Here is a 23,545-nt window from a genome sequence, read left to right as displayed (position 1 = left end):
CCTCACAGTAACACTCCCTATCTACCTGTAAGACCTCCCTCACAGTAACACTCCCTATCTACCTGTAAGACCTCCCTCAAAGTAACACTCCAGATCTACCTGTAAGACCTCCCTCACAGTAACACTCCAGATCTACCTGTAAGACCTCCCTCACAGTAACACTTCAGATCTACCTGTAAGACCTCCTTCACAGTAACACTCCAGATCTACCTGTAAGACCTCCCTCACAGTAACACTCCAGATCTACCTGTAAGACCTCCCTCACAGTAACACTCCCTATCTACCTGTACGACCTCCCTCACAGTAACACTCCCTATCTACCTGTAAGACCTCCCTCACAGTAACACTCCCTATCTACCTGTAAGACCTCCCTCACAGTAACACTCCAGATCTACCTGTAAGACCTCCCTCACAGTAACACTCCAGATCTACCTGTAAGACCTCCCTCACAGTAACACTCCAGATCTACCTGTAAGACCTCCCTCACAGTAACACTCCAGATCTACCTGTAAGCTCTAGACCTCCCTCACAGTAACACTCCCTATCTACCTGTAAGCTCTAGACCCCCCTCACAGTAACACTCCAGATCTACCTGTAAGCTCTAGACCTCCCTTACAGTAACACTCCAGATCTACCTGTAAGACCTCCCTCACAGTAACACTCCAGATCTACCTGTAAGACCTCCCTCACAGTAACACTCCCTATCTACCTGTAAGACCTCCCTCACAGTAACACTCCCTATCTACCTGTAAGCTCTAGACCCCCCTCACAGTAACACTCCCTATCTACCTGTAAGCCCTAGACCTCCCTCACAGTAACACTCCCTATCTACCTGTAAGCTCTAGAAACTCGCCTCACAGTAACACTCCAGATCTACCTGTAAGCTCTAGTACTCCCTCACAGTAACACTCCAGATCTACCTGTAAGCTCTAGACCTCCCTCACAGTAACACTCCCTATCTACCTGTAAGCTCTAGACCTCCCTCATAGTAACACTCCAGATCTACCTGTAAGCTCTAGACCTCCCTCACAGTAACACTCCAGATCTACCTGTAAGACCTCCTTCACAGTAACACTCCAGATCTACCTGTAAGATCTCCCTCACAGTAACACTCCAGATCTACCTGTAAGACCTCCCTCACAGTAACACTCCCTATCTACCTGTAAGACCTCCCTCACAGTAGCACTCCCTATCTACCTGTAAGACCTCCCTCAAAGTAACACTCCCTATCTACCTGTAAGACCTCCCTCACAGTAACACTCCAGATCTACCTGTAAGATCTCCCTCACAGTAACACTCCCTATCTACCTGTAAGACCTCCCTCACAGTAACACTCCAGATCTACCTGTAAGACCTCCCTCACAGTAACACTCCAGATCTACCTGTAAGCTCTAGAAACTCGCCTCACAGTAACCTAAACAATTGATAATATGCTCCTTTTCCCGTTGTGCAGTTGTACATTTAATCATTGATGTCTGTTTCTTTCACAGCAAGAGCCATTCAATGGTCAGAACAGCAACTTCTCTGGTGGTGTATACTCATATAGTCAAGGCAACGGGGTATGTGCTCTCTCCTTTGTTAATATGGGTTTGGGTCTAAGCAAATGGAACTTCCAACAGAGTTATTTGAATTCTCTATCTCTCATGTTTTTTTAATAATAACATGTATCACTTTCCTCCTCTCTCTTTCACTCTCCCTCTCTCCACTTCCCCCTCCCTCCTTCCCACTCTCTGCAGGCCCCCAGGCCAGGTAACTACCCCCACTCCCCGGTGCCTGGTAATCCCACACCTCCCATGACCCCCGGAAGCAGTATGCCTCCATACCTCTCGCCCAACCCGGATGTCAAGCCGCCGTTCCCGCCAGACATGAAACCAAATATGACAGTGCTTCCACCTCCCAGTGAGTAATTACACTGGAGCATCCACACACAAACACAGGAATTAATGAATGTAATGAATGTACACTACATGACCAGAAGTATGTGGACACCTGCTCGTTGAACATCTCATTCCCCCTTTACTGCTATAACAGCCTCTACTCTTCTGGGAAGGCTTTTCACTAGATTATGGAACATTTCTGCTGGGATTTACTTCCATTCAGCCACAAGAGCAATAGTCAGGTCCGGCAACTGAGGTTGGGCAATTAGGCCTGACTTGCAGTCCGCGTTCCAATTCATTCCAAAGGTGTTTGATGGGGTTGGGTTCGGGGCTCTGTGCAGGCCAGCCATGTTCTTCCACACGGATCTCAACAAAGCATTTCTGTATGGACCTCTCTTTGTGCACTGAGGCATTGTCATGCTGAAACAGGAAAGGGCTTTCTCCAAACTGTTGCCACAAATTTGGAAGAACAGAATCGTTTAGAATGTCATCGTATGCTGTAGTGTTAAGATTTCCCTTCACTGGAACTGAGGGGCCTATCCCGAACCATGAAAAACAGCTCCAGACCATTATTCCTCCTCCACCAAACATTACAGTTAGCACTATGCATTGGGGTTTTCCTGGAATCCACCAAACCCATATTCGTCCGTCGTACTGCCAGATGGTGAAGCGTGATTCATCACTCCAGAGAATGCATTTCCACTGCTCCAGAGTCCAATGGCGGCGATGACCCATTTAATAAAGCTCCCAACGAACAGTTATTGTGCTGACGTTGTTTCCAGAGGCAGTTTGGAACTCGGTAGTGAGTGTTGCAACCGAGGACAGACAATTTTTATGCGCTACGCATTTCAGCACTCGGCGGTCCTGTTTTGTGAGCTTGTGTGGCCTACCAGTTCCTGGCTGAGCCGTTATTGCTCCTAGATGTTTCCACTTCATAATAAAAACACTTAAATAAATCAAAAGGACCGGGGCAGCTCTGACAGGGCAGAAATTTGACCAACTGACAACAACCTCTCCCTCAACGTGAGCAAGAGAAAGGAGCTGAGCGTGGACTACACGGAAAGGAGGACCAAACACTCCCCCATTCACATCGACAGGGCTGTAGTAGAGCGGGTCGAGAGTTTCAAGTTCCTTGGTGTCCACATCCCCAATAAACTATCATGATCCAAACACACCAAGACAGTCGTGAAGAGGGCAGGACAACACCTTTTTCCCTTCAGGAGACTGAAAGGATTTGGCATGGGTCCCCAGATCTTCAAAAAGTTATACAGCTGCACCATCGAGAGCATGACTGGTTGCACTCTGACTGGTTGCATCACTGCTTGGTATGGCAACAGCTCGGCATCTGACCATAAGGCGCTGCAGAGGGCGGTGTGTACGGCCCAGTACATCAGTGGGGCCAAGCTTCCTGCCACTCAGGACCTATACACTAGGCGTGTCAGAGGAAGCCCCAAAAATGGTCAAAGACTCCAATCACCCAAGTCATAGACTGGTCTCTCTGCTACCGCACGGCAAGCGGTACCGGAGAGCCAAGTCTAGGTCCAAAAGGTTCCATGACAGCTTCTACCCCCAAGCCATAAGACTGCTGACCAATTAATCAAATGGCCACCTGGACTATTTACATTGACCCCCCCCCCCCCTGTTTTTCATCCATGCATAGTCAGTAAACCCCTACCTACATGACTTGGTACTGGTACCCCCCTGTAAATAGCCTTGTTATTTTATTGTGTTGCTTAAAAAAAAATATATATATATACTTTAGTTTATTTAGTAAATATATTCTTAATTCTATTTCTTGAACTGCATTATTGGTTAAGGGATTGAAAGTAAGCATTTCACGGTGAGATTTGATTTGATTCAATTTGATTTGTTGGAAAGGTGGCATCCTATGACGGTGCCACGTTGAAAGTCACTGAACTCTTCAGTAAGGTCATTCTACTGCCAATGTTTGTCTATGGAGATTACATGGCTGTGTGCTTGATTTTATACACCTGTCAGCAACGGTGTGGCTGAAGTAGCCAAATCCACTCATTTGAAGGGGTGTCCACATACTTCTGTATATATAGTGTGCATGAATGTACAGTATGGAATTATACACACACACACACACACACACACACACACACACACACACACAGCAGAGCTATTCCATGCTGTCAGTAGCTCCTTAGATACCTGTGGCTGAAAATACAACAAAGCCAACAAGTATTAGCAGAACATTGATGTTTCATAGAACATTGATGTTTCTATTTCCATTTCATGAGATACAGTACAAAGCCACTGAGACACGACTAGTCCACTACATCACCAGGGTCAGGCTCAATTCCTTTTCTATTCAGGAAGTACAATGAAACTACATTTCCAATTCTCTTCAATGCTTTTTAATTGGGAACATTTGGAATTGGAATTTGTTTTACTTTCTGAATTGACTGGAAATTAAATGGATTTGAGCCCAACCCTGATCACTACTACATGCTGCCCTGATACATGGCTGTTGTTGACTCCTATAGCATCTAACCATAGGAATGTACAGCCACGTGTTAGTCAGGGTAATACCACCCAGTGATATCCCGGTGCCCCAGCCACTGTCTACTGTATGTGTGACTGTTAATCAACCAGTATACAACTCTAACCCCACTACCACAGATACCACAGATACATTTAAACGGAAAGCTGACGTCCTATCTTCCTGTCCTGTCTCTCCGCTCCAATCAGCCAATCCCAACGAGGAGCTGCGGTTGACCTTCCCGGTCCGGGACGGCGTGGTATTGGAACCTTTCCGGTTGGAACACAACCTCGCCGTCAGTAATCACGTCTACCACCTGCGACCGTCGGTACATCAGACCCTCATGTGGAGGTGAGATATGGAGAGACAGACACACACACACACACACATTCGACCGTCCATGGAGTCTTTTTCTGTACCTCTACAAATGTTATTCCTCTAATAGAATGGCCTATCCATGGCAACCATGATGTTAACATTCTCTGGACAATATTGACCAATTGCAGTCCTGAGAATGTAACCTTTTACTGCAGTGGGCTAAATCAGGCTCACACACAGTGTGGTTCTTGGTTGTCTTAAACAAATCTACTTTGAAATTAAAGTATCCACCTCAGACACAGTGTGGTTCTTGGTAGTCTTAAACAAATCTACCTTGAAACTAAAGTATCCACCTCACACACATGGTTATGGACTTAACAAAATAAGACACCTGTACCATGTCAGATATAGAGTTGAAATGTATTCCGTTTTTAGTTTACATCCAAATATTACAAAACACAGAAGACAAATAAATAGAATTAAACCGTTTGACATAGAAACACTGGATTTTCGCTGTTTAAATGTTTATTTTATTTATGAATAATGACATTATGAATAATATGAGTAACGAAGAGGGAGCTTTTGGTCATTGACTGCAGGAAAGGTCTACGGAACTTTCAACTAAGCTTATTACCAACCCTTGACCAACTGAATCAGGTGTGCTAGTGCTGGGCTGGAACAAAACTGTGCAGTCCTGGCTGGGTGTCCATGAGGAGTGGATTCAGAAAAACTATTTTGTATTTGGCTATATTGACCTCTGCCCTTTGCTCTTTGACCCCACTAGGTCAGACCTGGAGCTTCAGTTCAAGTGTTACCACCACGAGGACCGACAGATGAACACCAACTGGCCTGCCTCCGTCCAGGTCAGCACACACACACACACAGACACACACACACACACACACACACACACACACACACACACACACACACACACACACAAACTCTCATTCATTCAGAAACACACATACTCATGCACACACATGGTCACACGTGTACACACACACAAGCTGTCCTTCTTCCTTCCAGGTCAGTGTCAACGCCACGCCCCTGACCATCGAGCGAGGCGACAACAAGACGTCCCATAAACCCTTGCACCTGAAGCAAGTGTGCCAGCCTGGCAGAAACACCATCCAGATCACTGTCACTGCCTGCTGCTGTGTGAGTACACCATCCAAAAGAACATGCAGAACAAAGGATACAAGGGAAATGTTAAATAACATCTGGCTTAATGTTTTAAACTCTTTGTAACTACCCCTGTTGCATATAAACTTGGCATTGGTTATTCAGTGGTTATTCAGTTGAATTTCTGTTATATGGCCGGTCAACATAGCGATGCTATGATTGGTTGAGACACCTCTGTGCTGTGATGTGTACAGAAGGTGTAGAAGCTAACACACTATAGTATAACTACTGCTGTCTGCAGAGAATTCCCTGTTCGTGACCCACTCTTTATTTAGGTCTCTATGTCTTCATGTATTTTCTCTATGTGCAGTCGCACCTGTTTGTGCTGCAGCTGGTCCACAGGCCTTCAGTCCGCTCCGTCCTGCAAGGGCTCCTGAAGAAGAGACTCCTGCCTGCAGAACACTGCATCACCAAGAGTATGTTACTATTGCTATACTGCTGTTGTAGTAGGGCATTTACCCTGTTTAACTGTAACTCTGACTCCTGCCTGCAGAACGCTGCATCACCAAGAGCATGTTACCATTACTATGCTGTGCTATGCTACAACTATAATATACTGTACTATACTACTACTTTACTACTTTTACATCAATCTTCTGTGCAAGAATATGCCATCAGTCAAATCAAATTGAATTAGTCACATGCGCCGAATACAACAGGTGTAGTAGACCTTAGTGAAATGCTGAATACAACAGGTGTAGTAGACCTTACAGTGAAATGCTGAATACAACCGGTGTAGTAGACCTTACAGTGAAATGCTGAATACAACAGGTGTAGTAGACCTCACAGTGAAATGCTGAATACAACAGGTGTAGTAGACCTTACAGTGAAATGCTGAATACAACAGGTGTAGTAGACCTTACAGTGAAATGCTGAATACAACAGGTGTATTAGACCTTACAGTGAAATGCTGAATACAACAGGTGTAGTAGACCTCACATGCTGAATACAACAGGTGTAGTAGACCTTACAGTGAAATACTTACAAGCCCCTAACCAACATTGTCGTTTAAAAAATCTCTCCTCCCTCCCTCCTTCCCCCTCCCTCCCTCCCCCTCCCTCCCTCCTTCCTTTCACCTCCCTCCTTCCTTCCCCTCCCTCTCTCCTTTCCCCCTCCCTCCTTTCACCTCCCTCCTTCCTTTCCCCTCCCTCCCTCCTCTCCCCTCCCTCCTTCCTTTCCCCTCCCTCCTTTCCCCTCCCTCCTTTCCCCTCCCTCCTTTTCCCTCCTTCCTTTCCCCTCCCTCCCTCCTTCCTTTCACCTCCCTCCTTCCTTTCCCCTCCCTCCTTCCTTTCCCCTCCCTCTCTCCTTTCCCCTCCCTCCTTCCTTTCCCCTCCCTCCTTCCTTTGCCCTCCCTCCTTCCTTTCCCCTCCCTCCTTCCTTTCCCCTCCCTCATTCCCATCCCCTCCCTCTCTCCTTTCCCCTCCCTCCTTTCCCCTCCCTCCTTCCTTTCCTCTCCCTCTCTCCTTTCCCCTCCCTCCTCCCTCCCTCCTTTCCCCTCACTCCCTCCTTTCCCCTCCCTCCTCCCTGCTTTCCCCTCCCTCTCTCCTTTCCCCTCCCTCCTCCCTCCCTCCTTTCCCCTCCCTCCCTCCTTTCCCCTCCCTCCCTCCTTTCCCCTCCCTCCTTCCTCCCTCCTTTCCCCTCCCTCCCTCCTCCCTCCTTTCCCCTCCCTCCTTTTCCCTCCTCCCTCCTTTCCCCTCCCTCCTCCCTCCTTTCCCCTCCCTCCTCCCTCTCTCCTTTCCCCTCCCTCCTTTCCCCTCCCTCCTCCCTCCTCCCTCCTTCCCCTCCCTCCTCCCTCCCTCCTTTCCCCTCCCTCCTTTCCCCTCCTCCCTCCCTCCCCCTCCCTCCCTCCTCCCTCCTTTCCCCTCCCTCCTCCCTCCTTTCCCCTCCCTCCTCCCTCCTTCCTTTCCCCTCCCTCCTTTCCCCTCCCTCCTCCCTCCCTCCCTCCTTTCCCCTCCCTCCCTCCTCCCTCCTTTCCCCTCCCTCCTCCCTCCTTTCCCTCCCTCCTCCCTCTCTCCTTTCCCCTCCCTCCTTTCCCCTCCCTCCTCCCTCCCTCCTTTCCCCTCCCTCCCTCCTCACTCCTTTCCCCTCCCTCCTCCCGCCTTTCCCCTCCCTCCTCCCTCCTTTCCCCTCCCTCCTCATTTCCCCTCCCTCCTCCCTCCCTCCTTTCCCCTCCCTCCTCCCTCCCTCCTTTCCCCTCCCTCCTCCCTCCCTCCTTTCCCCTCCCTCCCCTCCCTCCTTTCCCCTCCCTCCCTCCTTTCCCCTCCCTCCTCCCTCCTTTCCCCTCCCTCCCTCCTTTCCCCTCCCTCCTCCCTCCTTTCCCCTCCCTCCCTCCTTTCCCCTCCCTCCAGTTAAGAGGAACTTCAGCAGCGTAGTGGCCTCGTCGGGTAACACCAGTCTAAACGGGGAGGACGGCGTTGAGCAGACCGCCATCAAAGTCTCCCTCAAATGTCCAATCACCTTCAGGCGCATCCAGCTGCCTGCCAGGGGGCATGACTGCAAACACGTACAGGTAGGATGGCAGGAAAGGGTATGTTTTTTATACACACATTGCCTATCTTATAGGGCTGCAGGTAGCCTAGCGGTTAAGACCGTTGGGACAGTAAACGAAAGGTTGCTGGTTTGAACCCCCAAGCCGTTTAAGTGAACAATCTGTCAATGTGCCCTTGAGCAAGGCACTTAACCCTAACTGTAAGTCTCTGGACAAGAGCATCTGCTAAATGACTAACATGTAAATGGAGTATATTTTACAAAGGACACAGGTTTACGCTGACTGTGTACCTAGACCAGGAAAGTCTAGACCAGGAAAGTCTTTATAGCACAAGTTGTTCAGTGAACCACACTGTGATGAGTAAACTTGCCTGAGACTTGAAGACTCATGTTAGCTCCCAGAGCTAATGCTTTGGCTTTAGCTCAGTGGGCTAACCTGGTCTTGAAGCAATACACCTGACAGATCATACAATATTCCCCTGTTTAGGAAATGCATGACTCTGATAAGTGTTTTGTCTTCCAGTGTTTTGATCTGGAGTGGTATCTGCAGCTGAACTGTGAGAGGGGGACGTGGAGGTGTCCTGTGTGCAAGTATGTGGTGACCATTTCCAAACTATGTTTTGTCAATAAAGTTATGTCTCCTCTTTGAATGAGTTAAAATAATGCCTCTCTCGCTCTCTCTCGCCCCTCTCTCTCTTGCCCCCCTCCATCTCTCTCTCCCCTCCATCTCTCTCCCCTCCTCCATCTCTCTCTCCCCCTCCATCTCTCTCTCCCCCTCCATCTCTCTCTCTCCATCTCTCTCCCCTCCTCCTCCATCTCTCTCCCCTCCTCCATCTCTCTAACCCCTTCCCCCTCCATCTCTCTCCCCTCCCCTCTCCTTCCTCCACTCCTCTCTCTCGCTCCCCTTCCTCCCTCCCTCTTTCTCATCGCAGTAAAACTGCATTGTTAGAGGGTTTAGAGGTGGACCAGTACATGTGGGGAATCCTCAACGCCATCCAGAAGTATGTATTATTCTTCCTTATTACTAATAATAGTTATTATTATTAACCTGCAGTGCTTAATGTTCTTTTCCAGTATTCCCACCAGTATTTCTATAGTGTCTAGGACCATAAATATTCCCTTCTTCAACCTGCAGTGCTTCATCTTCTTTTCCAGTATTCCCACCAGTATTTCTATAGTGTCTAGGACCATAAATATTCCCTTCTTCAAACTACAGTGCTTCATGTTCTTTTCCAGTATTCCCACCAGTATTTCTATAGTGTCTAGGACCATAAATATTCCCTTCTTCAACCTGCAGTGCTTCATGTTCTTTTCCAGTATTCCCACCAGTATTTCTATAGTGTCTAGGACCATGAATATTCCCTTCTTCAACCTGCAGTGCTTCATGTTCTTTTCCAGTATTCCCACCAGTATTTCTATAGTGTCTAGGACTATACATATTCCCTTCTTCAACCTGCAGTGCTTCATGTTCTTTTCCAGTATTCCCACCAGTATTTCTATAGTGTCTAGGACCATAAATATTCCCTTCTTCAACCTGCAGTGCTTCATGTTCTTTTCCAGTATTCCCACCAGTATTTCTATAGTGTCTAGGACCATAAATATTCCCTTCTTCAACCTGCAGTGCTTCATGTTCTTTTCCAGTATTCCCACCAGTATTTCTATAGTGTCTAGGACCATAAATATTCCCTTCTTCAACCTGCAGTGCTTCATGTTCTTTTCCAGTATTCCCACCAGTATTTCTATAGTGTCTAGGACTATACATATTCCCTTCTTCAACCTGCAGTGCTTCATGTTCTTTTCCAGTATTCCCACCAGTATTTCTATAGTGTCTAGGACTATACATATTCCCTTCTTCAACCTGCAGTGCTTCATGTTCTTTTCCAGTATTCCCACCAGTATTTCTATAGTGTCTAGAACCATAAATATTCCCTTCTTCAACCTGCAGTGCTTCATGTTCTTTTCCAGTATTCCCACCAGTATTTCTATAGTGTCTAGGACCATAAATATTCCCTTCTTCAACCTGCAGTGCTTCATGTTCTTTTCCAGTATTCCCAATATTACTACCATACTGGACTTTTCCACAATATCGCACTGTATAAAAATGCCCCCTTCCTTTTCCCGTAGTTCGGAGTTTGAGGAGGTGACCATTGACCCAACGTGTAGCTGGCGGCCGGTGCCCATCAAGTCTGACCTCCATATTAAAGAAGACCCTGATGGACCGCTGGCCAAACGCTTAAAGACCATGAGCCCCTCCCAGATGACCATGCCCAACGTCATGGAGATGATCGCCCAGCTGGGCCCTGGCCCCTCCCATTACCCATCAGGTCCTGCTCAGCACGGGGGAGGCGGCACCGGGGGAAACCCAGGGGAGTACGGTGGCCCCAGAGGCCCAGGTAATGACCATTTTCAGAATTCAGATATTGCATTTACATTTTAAATGTTTGTTATTTAGTAGACACTCTTATCCAGAGCAACTACAGTCATACTAAGGTAGGTATAACAACTTAAGAAATCTCTCCCCTTCTTTGTGTTTTTCTGTGCTGCTAGGCAACAATTACCACGGCCACGGGAACTTTGACTTCCCCCACGGTAACCCCTCAGGCGGGGGAGGAGGAGGAGGTGGACTGAGAGGGGGAGGAGGATCCCCCATGAGTGACTTTATCAACCCCCCTCAGCTGTCCCACCTCCCAGACGTTCCTGTGGTTCTCCTATCCCAGGAAAAGCCCCTCAGCCACGGCATCAACGACCCCGTAAGTCCCCTACACCTCCACCACCAACCACCAGGGCTCACACCAGAGTTGTTGAAAATCCTCATAGAAAAAGTCAAATACCCACATCCAAACATTTCCCAGGTGCAGAGTACAAAAAGTGTCGTATGAAAGGAATAGTAATACTTGCACACCGTTGTAAATAATCTCGTATAGGTTGTTGTAATTTTGTAAGACCTGTCAAAGAAAAGCACTGATCTGGATCACGGCAGCATTGGCATTGTGCACGGCGTGTCTTGGCAGTCTTGCTCATGTCACCCTCTGTATGTCAGCTCCGAGCTTACTTTAAACCACACTCCTTTCTCTGTCTCTCTCTTTCTCTCCATCCCTCCTTCCCTATCTCTCTCCCTCCATATCTCTCTGTCTCCCTCCCTATCTCTCTGTCTCCCTCCCTATCTCTCTGTCTCCCTCACTATCTCTCTGTCTCCCTCACTATCTCTCTCTCCCTCACTATCTCTCTGTCTCCCTCCATATCTGTCTCCCTCACTATCTCTCTGTCTCCCTCCATATCTCTGTCTCCCTCACTATCTCTCTGTCTCCCTCCATATCTATCTCTCTGTCTCCCTCACTATCTCTCTGTCTCCCTCCATATCTATCTCTCTGTCTCCCTCACTATCTCTCTGTCTCCCTCCCTATCTCTCTGTCTCCCTCCATATCTATCTCTCTCCCTCCATATCTCTCTGTCTCCCTCCCTATCTCTCTGTCTCCCTCCCTATCTCTCTGTCTCCCTCACTATCTCTCTGTCTCCCTCACTATCTCTCTGTCTCCCTCACTATCTCTCTGTCTCCCTCCCTATCTCTCTCTCTCCTCAGATGTCTCATCCTTCCACCACTGATCAGCACCATAATTCCATGCAACAGCAGAGCGCACACGTGCCTCCTCACCCCAACAGCCAGTCGTTGCATCACGGTGGCAGCCAAGCAGGGCAGTCGTTGCATCACAGCAGCCAATCGTTGCAGCCCCCTCGCCAGCAGGCCCCAACTCCCCAACAGCAGCAAGGCCAGAACAGTCGCCCGCATGGCGATATGAACTTTAACCACTCGTCCTCGGGCATCGAAGGTCAAATTAGTGGTGACATGCCTGAGCCCTCCCTAGATGTAAGTGTGACATCATTGTGACATCGTGCTTACGGATGCGAACATCATTTAAGTAGCGTTAGCATCGTCTGCTAAACCTTATCTCATTGTGAGTGCAACCCAGGATCCTTGGGACGGCCGTTCCCTAAATCCTAACCATAACCCTTACCTAACCTTAACTCTTACACATAACCATTTTACATTTCAACTTCAATGGGGTCAGGTCAGAGTTGGGACATCCCAAGGATTCTGGATAGCAAGGACTCTTTTCTCATTGTCTAACTATGGTTTGATGGGAAAAGTCAACTGCTATAGTATGTTCATACCTTTAGTTGTTTAAATGGACTCTTTGGATAGAAGTGAGAAGTCTAATGACAATGCGTATCTCTTCCCTTATATCTTTCTCTCTCGCTCTCTCTCTTCCTCTCTTTCTCTCCCTCTTCCTTTCTTTCCCTCCCTCCCTCTCTCTTTCTCTCTCTCTCTCTCTACAGCTGCTTCCAGAGCTGGCCAACCCAGACGAGCTCCTGTCCTATCTGGATCCTCCAGACCTCCCCTCCAACAGCAACGATGACCTCCTCTCCCTCTTCGAGAACAATTAAGAACTTTCACCTCCCTCACCGCTCGAGCCGAACCCAAACCTTCTCCACAGACAGACACACACACCACAGGGTGTGTCCAACCAGCTGGACTCTCCATAGAGTCCATAGACACACCGTCGTCCTCATATGGACTGGTAGTGGGGACATCGTCAAGTCACACACACACACACAAACAAAGATGTGTAGGTGGCATAGGAGCAACGCTGAGGTCATCTGTCAGAACATGAGGCGATGATGAGGATGACAGGGAGTGGACACTGTGTGTGACAGAGTTTGGAAACAGGAAATGCACTCATGACCTCACTTCCTCTTCCTCACACACACTCTTCCTCGTGTAAAGACTCTTTACACTGCTCCGCTGCGGAGATCCTCCGGCCGACAACATCGACGGCCATGTCGGTTGTCTACCCCTTCAGTGATATTTTATCTCTTGTCTTTTCCAACTTAAACTGTGCAGCTAATAATCACGTTCTATGTGTAGGACGTCACACAGGCCGAACTCTCTGTGTGAGCTTTTAGGGAAAAGTGTTGTAGCATTTTGTATCGTCCTTATTTCCCCCTTATACAAAAAAAGGAAAAAAAATACATGAATAGGGAAGAAAAGTCATCTTCTTGTCCTAGCCAGTGTTTATATCTATCCTCTTTTGACGTGTGTTCTTCCAAGCCCTGACCCCCTGAGACCACAGCCTTTAACCCCTGACCTTTGACCTACAGTGTGTTCTTATAACCTCTGACCTTTAGCTCATAGTGTGTATTTCCAACGGGACGTCCGTCATCACTGGGTACGTACCATCCAGTCTAACTGAAGCACAACCGACGGTGGGTCACACCACACCACATGGCAGGCAGAGCCCTGGGAGGAGAGACCAATGCCTGTGGATGAGGATCCTAACCTAGCTAGCTAGCCCACCCAGTCTACATAAGAATCAGCACTGTTAACTCTATTCAGTCTGTCTATCGCCCCCCTCCAATGTTGTTCAAGTTTCTCTTCCCTGGTGTTACAGTACAATGCCATATCGGACAGTGGGCTATGCAAAAGTATGTTTTACAAAAACATTTGTTTTGGCTTAGAATGATGGAGAAGTATGTGTGTATCTGTGTGTGTATCTGTGTGTATGTGCTAGAGAAAGAGTGAGGATGAGAGTGATAGAAAAAGAGAAGTACAGAGTCCGTCCTTATTTAGTCTATCATAGAGACACAGCTAGTGTTGCAAAAGATAGTCGGCCATTCTAATAGAGCCAGATCCCTCTTTAACGTGAGACTTCCTCTGTTCTACAGGCCTGCAATTGCTCCTGTAACCATACTGTGTGGTGTTAAGAAGTGCATGTGTGCCAATGGTCTTTGTTCTAGATTAGCCAGAAACATTCTAGCCATTGCATTTTTTTATCATGATTTTATTTGACATTTTCTTGCAAAGGAATGATTTTGGCTAATGTCCAGCTTTTTTCTTTTCATGTTTGTTTTATTTCTACTGTTCATTGGAAAATGGCCATGCGTGATGCATCACCAAAGTTATCCTACAGTTTGTAGAAGGAGTTAGGTTGGACATCTACTATAATGTAAGAATAATATGGTCTAAGGCACTGCATCTCAGTGCTAGAGGCGTCACTACAGACCCTGGTTAGATTCCAGGGTGTATCACAACTGGTCGTGATTTGGAGTATCATAGGGCGGCTCACAATTGGCCCAGCGTCTTCCGGGTTAGGGTTTGGCTGGGGTAGGCCGTCATTGTAAATAAGAATATGTTCTTAACTGACTTGCCTAGTTAAATAAAGGTTACACAATACATCAAAACCATACACTTAGGGAGCCCATCAAAAAGTGTTCTGAACAGATGTGTGGTTGCACTGCATTTCCTATGTCTTGTTACTGTTAAACTGTATTTTGTCAACTTTTGTTCAAAAGGAACCACAATGGTTTATAAAGACAATACTTTAAAATGGTTGCCATCCTGACAATATATGCTTTAAAAATGTTTGCTAATGTATTGGGGAAAAGTAGAGGAAAGTGACTTGACCCTCTATCATTTTTGTTTAAGTCAAGTCTAAATTGTAATACCCTCTGGAATTGAATGTGAGTTATTTTTTATTTTTGTGAATCCTGTTTTGTACAACACAAGATCATCATGCGTATTATTCTATCCTCGTAACATTTTTGATATTGTTCTCCTATTTTAAGTTATTTTCTGTAATTATTCAGTGACTGTGAGAATAATCATAATTTGGTTTACTTCAGATCATGTAGGCTACTAAATGAAATTGAAGACTTCTCAATCGGTGGATATTTTTAGGACTTAAGAATGATCCCCAACGCTGGTTGAATCACCTGAATACAACTGACCCTACGATATTTTAGGCTGTCTGTCTGTCTGTGTCTATGTCTGTTTGTTGAAGACAATGCACTGCCACAGTGAGGTATTTTAACTCCCCTGCCCGGTCTATCTGTAGATCTGTGTAGACATGATGCTGAAGTCTGGTCTATCAACATTACTCTCGATACGCCTTGTCCGAGGTTCAGGCTCCACACCAAACTGTAGATGTACAGTCAATGGACAAAAGTGGAGTGTGTTAGTTAGAGGGTGCAATGTATTTTCATTTAAAGAAAATGGGAGATGTGATCCCCTGCCCTCTGTTTTCTGTCACTAACATGCAGGAATAGGGTCTGGAGGGTCTCTGAGGGATGCATGTACATAGTGTAAATGACAGATAGAGATACATTAACTTACAGAAATGTAGACATTTTCGCCACACGGGGCAATGATGCGCATTGTGTATTTAGAATTTGTAAAGTTTGCATCCTCCTGTCAGAAGAGACTGTTGAATTGTGGGAAATGGAGTCTGTGTTTGATAGTCTGTACAGCCCTCTGTCTCCAACCACATGTTCATTCATGTAAGATACTTTATCTACTTCTCAAACATGGGGGTGTTGGAAAAGGAGAAAAAAAAGAAACATTTTTTTCCCTTTGTGTAAAACTTCTGTGTATTTCTCTATTACTTGTGTACTTTATAAAGGTGCTACTACAACAACATAATAAAGATAATTTTGAGGAATAAATCGGGACGTGGGAACCATGAGTGGTTCCTAAAGATTGTTGATACCAAATTTACAGTTTGTACAATTTTGGCAAATTTACAGTTTTTACACAATTAGGCAAAAAAATCTTACTTCCAAGGTACAATCTGAAGTGATTGGCACACCAAGTGGCAGTTGTCTTTTTTGTTTTGTACATTCTGTGTACAGTCATTTCATATTCTAAACTGGTCAGAAAAAAATGAATTGTGATTTTTAGTCTTGCAAAACTGTATGTAGTTAGATGACGTGACATCCTAATATTTATCTAATAAATATGTATTCAGATGAAACTCGTGATCTTGATTTTCTAATACATCTTAAGGTCTATGCCCTATGCAACTTTAACCACATTAAATGCATCATCAACCACCAGACAAAATCACAGTGGAGAATTCTGGATCTATCAAGACCAACTGACAGTCAAGTCAGTATAAAGACCCTTTATAACAATATAATAGTTCACAAGCAAAACACACATTACATGCATGCACCGTTTGAAATGACCCTAAAAAGGAAGAGGCTGTTTATAACACAGTTATTTAACTCATCAAATAAAATTGATTTATATAGCCCTTCTTACATCAGCTAATATCTCAAAGTGCTATACAGAAACCCAGCCTAAAACCCCAAACAGCAAGCAACGCAGGTGTAGAAGCAAGGCGGCTAGGAAAAACCCCTAGAAAGGCCAAAATCTATGAAGAAACCTAGAGAGGAACCAGGCTATGAGGGGTGGCCAGTCCTCTTCTGGCTGTGCCGGGTGGAGATTATAACAGAACATGGCCAATATGTTCAAATGTTCATAAATGACCAGCAGGGTCAAATAATAATGATCACAGTATTTGTCGAGGGTGAAACTGGTCAGCACCTCAGGAGTAAATGTCAGTTGGCTTTTCATACCCGATCATTGAGAGTATTTCTACCGCTCCTGTTGTCTCTAGAGAGTTGAAACAGCAGGTCTGGGACAGGTAGCACGTCCTGTGAACAGGTCAGGGTTCCATAGCCGCAGGCAGAACAGTTGCAACTGGAGCAGCAGCACGGCCAGGTAGACTGGGGACAGCAAGGAGTCATCATGCCAGGTAGTCCTGAGGCATGGTCCTAGGGCTCAGGTCCTCTGAAAGAAAGAGGGAGAGAAAGAAAGAAAGAGAGAATTAGAGAAAGCATACTTAAATTCACACAGGACACCGGATAAGACAGGAGATATAACAGACTGACCCTAGCCCCTCGACACATAAACTACTGCAGCATAAATATTGGAGGCTGAGACAGAAGGGGTCAGGAGACACTGTGGCCCCATCCGATGATACCCCCGGACAGGGCCAAACAGGCAGGATATAACCCCACCCACTTTGCCAAAGCACAGCCCCCACACCACTAGAGGGATATCTTCAACCACCAACTTACCATCCTGAGACAAGGCTGAGTATAGCCCACAAAGGTCTCTGCCACGGCACAACCCAAGGGGGGGCGCCAACCTAGACAGGAAGTCCACGTCAGTGACTCTACCCACTCAAGTGACGCACCCCTCTTAGGGTTGACATGTATAAGCCCTGTATAAACTGAAGGGGGGTGAGGGGATTATCTAAATTATATAACATTGTTTTAAGGTCATACCAAGGATCATTTTGTTATTTTTAAGACCCCTTGAAGTATAAAAACATGTATAAAACATTTATTTGAAATGTATCTAGCTTAAACGGATGGAATTTGATGGGGATTGTTTTGTTATGCTAATTAGATGTATATATTGGGGCTTTGATGGAGAGCGGAATAAGACATTCTGACAATTACAACGAAAATACTATTTAATATTGTAGACACAGAGATGTATTAATACTTTGCATGGAAGTCACTGCATCTCAGTGCTAGAGGCGTCACTAGACACCCTGGTTCGAATCCAGGCTGTATCACAACAAGCCGTGATTGTGTCCCATTGGGCGGCACACATTTGGCCCAGCGTCGTCCGGGTTTGATCGTTGTAAACTGTAATTGTTAATAAGAATTTGTTCTTAACTGACTTCCCTAGTTAAATAACGTTTAAATAAAAATACAAATCTGTTTATGTTCACAACGTCATCATTCTGTGTCGCTGTTGGGGTCTTAGAGACGTCATGTGTACACACCCCCTATCCTCAGAACTTCATGTTGACAACTATGCAAAGATGTTGCAAATGAAAAATCGTATAAAATATTGCTCTTTGGCAATTGCTGCGACCAGGTTGTTTTCGTCTGGACCCGTCAAGAACCCAGTCGTGTATTTTGACATCGCAGCTGACAACGAACCTCTGGGACGAATCATTATAGAGGTAGCTTGCTAACTAACGTAGCTAGCTAGCGTAGATGCGGACCCCGTAGCAAGCTAAATCTGACATTAGCCAGCTAACGTTACCTAAGTTAGCTACACAAAATAACAGTAAAAAGGCAGATACACATACCTACATAGAATAACGCTATTTTCTGCACAAGTTGACGGTTCATTTTACGGCATGTCCAGCAGAGCTTGCAGAGCTTGCTTAGCTAGTTAAAATAGTTATCTAGCTAGCTAGATAGGTAGCCATGCTTAGTTGTTGAAGTAGCTAAGCCCATTCATTTGCAGTTGGTTTTAGCTACAGTCACACCCCTCTTTCTGCTAAAAGGATAATGAGCTGATTGGGTTGTTGATAAGATTGCTATGGCTAGTGTGTTCAACCAAGCATGTTCATGTAGAGAAAAGGGCAAAACTATCCAGCTAGCTTCTAGCAACAAAGACTATTATCTAACTAGCTGGCTATCAATACACTGTTTAGCCATAGAAAACGACAGACTAGAAATAATCATGGCAACCAATCAATACATTAAACCTGCTTATCTACCTAACTAACCTGACATTGTCCTTTATTGACATTTCATTACAGTTGAATGCAGCTGCTGTGCCCAAAACAGCAGGTAAACATTGATTTGTGTTCTATAGAAATAGCCAGTCAATGAGACTTAACCTGGACAATGACAACAAATAAAATACTGCACTGTGTAACCTTACATTGTGTTTTACTTAGTAGTGAATTGATGTTGTTGTTTTCTGACAGAGAACTTTAGAGCACTGTGCACTGGGGAACATGGCTTTGGATACAAAGGATCAGTGTTCCACAGAGTGATTCCTGAGTTCATGTGTCAGGTACTGTATCCGGGCTTACCTTATCATAGAGCAGGGTTTCCCAAACTCGGTCCTGGGGTCTTCCATGGGTGCACATGTTCGTTTTTGCCCGAGCACTACTCACTCAGCTGATTCAAATAATCAACAATTGATGATGAGTTAATTATTTGAAACAGTTGTGTAGTGCTAGTGCAAAAACCAAAATGTGCACCCATGGAAGACCCCAGGCCTGAGTTTGGGAAACCTTGTCATAGAGAAACCTCTATTTCTATGTAAACAGTCTTGTTTGGCTATCACTTTGACACTGTGTTCTGCAACGATTGAAATATTTTGGTCCCTCATTGAAATTGTATCTCTACTGTAGAGACCCTGTGTTTATAAGCTCTGATATCGACTCTGCCACTGCAGAATGCTTTTGTGACACAAGCGATGGCGCACAGGACTACGGGCCAAAAGGTTGAGGGTTTGCCGACCACTCCCAGACAAGCTCACTCTCCCTGCCTGTTCCATTACACTGGTGTCAGACGTGATCGGACGCCACAGATGTGCTAGGCCGGTGATCGCGTTCCAGTAAGGTGTCGTCCTTTTAAGGCTAGCCCGGGGACATGCTCTTTGAAAGGAGGGAGTAAGTGTAGTGACCCAGGGCTTTTGGCCAGAGAGTTGAGGGTTTACCGACCACTGCGGACAAGCTCACTCTCCCTGCCTGTTTCATTACACTACTATACATGGACAGCCCTTATGAAGGTTGTATTTATTTACAATGTTGTGTGGTGGTGTTGTCTTAAAGTAAGAGCACTAACTCACTCTCTGCCCTCAGGGAGGAGATTTCACGCATCACAACGGGACTGGAGGGAAGTCCATATACGGGACCAAGTTTAAAGACGAGAACTTCAAACTGAAACACAACGGGCCAGGTATGTTAGATCACTAAACCAGCGAACTCCTCTGTCTCTGACCTCTGTTCCCTTAATCACACATTAGGGCCAAACTGATCTAAACTGGGCTGATCTAAACTGGGCTGAGCTGTACTGGGCTAGCCTGGTTATGCATCCACCGTTGTTGTTGGATCCATGCTGGATAAATTAGGGGAAAAATTGAATAGAAGACAGTAGACAATGGTTAGTTGACCCTAGTGTGTAAAACATGTGTTGAAGAGTTGTTGTAAAGGCTCTCCTCTCCACTAGATGGCGGTATTGACTACACAGACAGGTTATTTCAATACGGTACAAATGACCTACTTTCCAAGCAAGTCAACATCTAGCATACAATTTTTTTTTTTTTACTAAACCTTAACCCCATGTTGATAAATGGACACTTCTTCAGCTCAGGGTGTGTTCTCTTGCACAATGACAACCTGGAAATAGACCTTTACCCAATCCAGATGTGTTCTAGCTGCTGCTCAATGCCCTACAGCCAGTTACCCCACAGTGTTCCTATTGATTTATTATGTTAAAGGACTTGATTCACAGAAACAAAGTTTGGAGAAATGGAAGCCTTGATAGTCATATTGTGTGTGTATATACACTGAACAAAAATATAAACGCAACATGTAAAGTGTTTGTCCCATGTTTCATGAGCTGAAGGAAAAAAAATCCCAGACATTTTTCATACGCACAAAAAGCTTATTTCACTCAAATTTTGTGCACAAATTTGTTAATATCCCTGTTAGTGAGAATTTCTCCTTTGCCAAGATAATTTGTCCACCTGATAGGTGTGGCATATCAAGAAGCTGATTAAACAGCATGATATTTACACAGGCGCACCTTGTGCTGGGGACAATAAAAGGCCATTTTAAAATGTGCTGTTTTGTCACACAACAGAATGCCACAGATGTCTCAGGTTTTGAGGGAACGTGCAATTGTCACTCTGACTGCAGGAATGTCCACCAGAGCTGTTGCCAGGGAATGTATTGTTAATTACTCTACCATAAGCCACATTGGAGGTCAATGTCGTTTTAGAGAATTTGGCAGCACGTCCAACAAGCCTCACAACCGCAGACCATGTGTAACCACGCCAGCCCTCCACATCCGGCTTCTTCACCTATGGGATCATCTGAGGGATGGTCGGGGGGTGCTGAGGAGTATTTCTGTCTGTAATAGAGAAACTCATTCTGATTGGCTGAGCCTGGCTCCCCAGTGGGTGGTTATTTTGCCCTCACAGACTCACCCATGACTGCTCTCCTAATGTAATCCATACATTAGGGCCTAATTTATTTAGTTAAATGGACTGCTTTCCTTATATAAACTGTAACTCAGTAAAATCTTTGAAATTGTACATATTACCTCGACTAACCTGTACCCCCGCACATTGACTCGGTACCGGTACCCCCGTATATAGCCTCCACATTGACTCGGTACCGGTAACCCTGTATATAGCCTCCACATTGACTCGGTACCGGTAACCCTGTATATAGCCTCCACATTGACTCGGTACCGGTAACCCTGTATATAGCCTCCACATTGACTCGGTACCGGTACCCCCTGTATATAGCCTCCACATTGACTCGGTACCGGTACCCCCTGTATATAGCCTCCACATTGACTCGGTACCGGTAACCCTGTATATAGCCTCCACATTGACTCGGTACCGGTACGCCCTGTATATAGCCTCCACATTGACTCGGTACCGGTAACCCTGTATATAGCCTCCACATTGACTCGGTACCGGTAACCCTGTATATAGCCTCCACATTGACTCGGTACCGGTAACCCTGTATATAGCCTCCACATTGACTCGGTACCGGTAACCCTGTATATAGCCTCCACATTGACTCGGTACCGGTACCCCCTGTATATAGCCTCCACATTGACTCGGTACCGGTACCCCCCGTATATAGCCTCCACATTGACTCGGTACCGGTACCCCCGTATATAGCCTCGTTATTGTTATTTTAATGTGTTTAGTTATTATTATTTATTATTTATTTAGTCAATATGTTCTTAACTCTATTTATTGAACTGCATTGTTGGTTAAGGCCTTGTAAGTAAGCATTTCATGGTTGTATTCGGCACATGTGACATGCAACATCAAATCCAATTGTGTTTTATATTTTCGTTCAGTATACAATTGACAATGTACATGAATTAACTGGTACTATACTGCAAGCTCTGATGTTTCCTTTGTTTTAGGTATCTTATCCATGGCAAATTCAGGGGCGAACACAAACGGTTCTCAGTTCTTCATCTGCACAGTTAAAACTGAATGGTAGGTTATGTTTTAGACACCGGTTAGACACACAGTTGTGTTTTAGAATCATTTCCATTTTGGTCAGCTTCACTGGTGACTGCACCTCTCTCTCTCCGTCTCTCTCAGGTTGAATGATAAGCATGTGGTCTTTGGTCAGGTGAAGGAGGGCATGGAGGTAGTCTTCAAGATGGAATCCTTTGGTTGTCATGACGGTGGTGTGGTAAAGAAAATCGCCATCACGGACTGTGGGGAGATCAAGTAAAACACACAGACAGACAGGTTGGAGAAGGTCACTGTGGACAATGACTCTTGGAAACGTCCAATTTTGTAAAAGTTGTTTAACTCTTCTGTTTTCCTCACCCAATTTAAAAAATGACAACCACAAATACACCAGCTGTCTCTCATACATGTAGTCTCTTGTCAGCTGTCTGTCATACATGTAGTCTCTTGTCAGCTGTCTCTCATACATGTAGTCTCTTGTCAGCTGTCTCTCATACATGTAGTCTCTTGTCAGCTGTCTCTCATACATGTAGTCTATTGTCAGCTGTCTGTCATACATGTAGTCTCCTTTCAGCTGTCTCTCATACATGTAGTCTCTTGTCAGCTGTCTCTCATACATGTAGTCTCTTGTCAGCTGTCCCTCATACATGTAGTCTCTTGTCAGCTGTCCCTCATACATGTAGTCTCTTGTCATCTGTCCGTCATACATGTAGTCTTTTGTCAGCTGTCCCTCATACATCTAATCTCATTGTCTTTGGACAATGTGTTCTCCCTTCACACACACACTTACTCTATAGCATTTATACTGTCTGTACTCATGACAACTTCTCATGTTCATAGCCTGTGCTTTATACATTCAAGAGTTGTCGTATGGAGAGGTTTGGACTTTGGAGTATTTCAACACTGGTACTAAGATACCTCTGAAATGGGTGCTTTTTATTCTAGATGTCACTAATATTTTTCTAAAGAAAATCATCTATAAACTATTTAAGGCATGTATGATGGACCCGACACCTATGGAATGTATAAAATAATGTTGTACATTTACTGCCAAATAAATCTATGTTTTTAGGTTTTACTCTGTTGCTCAGTTTCATTGTGTCCTGCATGTCACCGTCACTAATTATTCCTGCTTTTAAGACTTCCTGGTACGGAGCCCATGTCTTTTTTTTAGACAGCAAGACCTCCACACTACTTCCTGTCCTTCAGAGCAGGATGTGACATCATACATTTGGCTTCTATTTGTCCATGAATCCCCCTATACTGGAATATCAACTGGTTCATCTCACTTGGCTAGAAACAAAGCTGTAAAGGTCAATTTACTGGAAATAAGGTACACTT

At 45.4% G+C, this 23,545-nt stretch overlaps 2 protein-coding genes across 14 annotated transcripts in view; both read left to right on the top strand.

Annotated features, from left to right (window-relative positions):
• LOC109878941 (zinc finger MIZ domain-containing protein 1) overlaps positions 1-16,178 on the top strand; it is a 237,877-nt gene extending 221,699 nt beyond the window's left edge. For 8 of the 11 annotated variants that reach the window (XM_031823739.1, XM_031823736.1, XM_031823735.1 and 5 more), the window contains 13 exons: positions 1,491-1,559; positions 1,737-1,899; positions 4,524-4,734; positions 5,486-5,564; positions 5,731-5,862; positions 6,197-6,302; positions 8,235-8,395; positions 8,897-8,964; positions 9,306-9,374; positions 10,498-10,766; positions 10,921-11,123; positions 11,954-12,238; positions 12,709-16,178. In XM_031823739.1, the coding sequence (XP_031679599.1) occupies positions 1,491-1,559; positions 1,737-1,899; positions 4,524-4,734; positions 5,486-5,564; positions 5,731-5,862; positions 6,197-6,302; positions 8,235-8,395; positions 8,897-8,964; positions 9,306-9,374; positions 10,498-10,766; positions 10,921-11,123; positions 11,954-12,238; positions 12,709-12,816 (1,923 nt within the window). In that variant the 3' untranslated portion in view covers positions 12,817-16,178. The remainder of the gene's footprint in view (positions 1-1,490; positions 1,560-1,736; positions 1,900-4,523; positions 4,735-5,485; positions 5,565-5,730; positions 5,863-6,196; positions 6,303-8,234; positions 8,396-8,896; positions 8,965-9,305; positions 9,375-10,497; positions 10,767-10,920; positions 11,124-11,953; positions 12,239-12,708) is intronic. The other 3 variants (XM_031823742.1, XM_031823743.1, XM_031823745.1) reach the window with 1 other exon arrangement.
• Positions 16,179-17,979: 1,801 nt separating this feature from the next.
• On the top strand, positions 17,980-23,282 carry ppifa (peptidylprolyl isomerase Fa). Of its 3 annotated transcripts, XR_004209859.1 has the most exons (7): positions 17,988-18,191; positions 18,780-18,810; positions 18,951-19,039; positions 19,427-19,588; positions 19,836-19,932; positions 22,147-22,222; positions 22,331-23,282. XR_004209859.1 is itself a non-coding variant. In XM_020471142.2 (6 exons), the coding sequence occupies exons 1-6, from the start codon at positions 17,997-17,999 to the stop codon at positions 22,464-22,466; spliced, it is 624 nt and encodes a 207-aa protein (XP_020326731.1). In that variant the 5' UTR covers positions 17,986-17,996; the 3' UTR covers positions 22,467-23,282. The 3 variants fall into 3 exon arrangements, 1 of the variants encoding a protein (XP_020326731.1); XR_004209858.1 differs by having other exon boundaries at positions 17,980-18,191; positions 19,427-19,932; XM_020471142.2 differs by lacking the exon at positions 19,427-19,588 and having other exon boundaries at positions 17,986-18,191.
• The last annotated feature ends 263 nt before the right edge of the window (positions 23,283-23,545 follow it).

This window comes from Oncorhynchus kisutch, linkage group LG4 (assembly GCF_002021735.2).
Source record: "Oncorhynchus kisutch isolate 150728-3 linkage group LG4, Okis_V2, whole genome shotgun sequence".
In the NCBI taxonomy this organism is placed as follows: domain Eukaryota; kingdom Metazoa; phylum Chordata; class Actinopteri; order Salmoniformes; family Salmonidae; genus Oncorhynchus; species Oncorhynchus kisutch.
The sequence above is the reverse complement of the archived record's forward strand: the minus strand, read 5'-3'. Positions and strand labels throughout refer to the sequence as shown.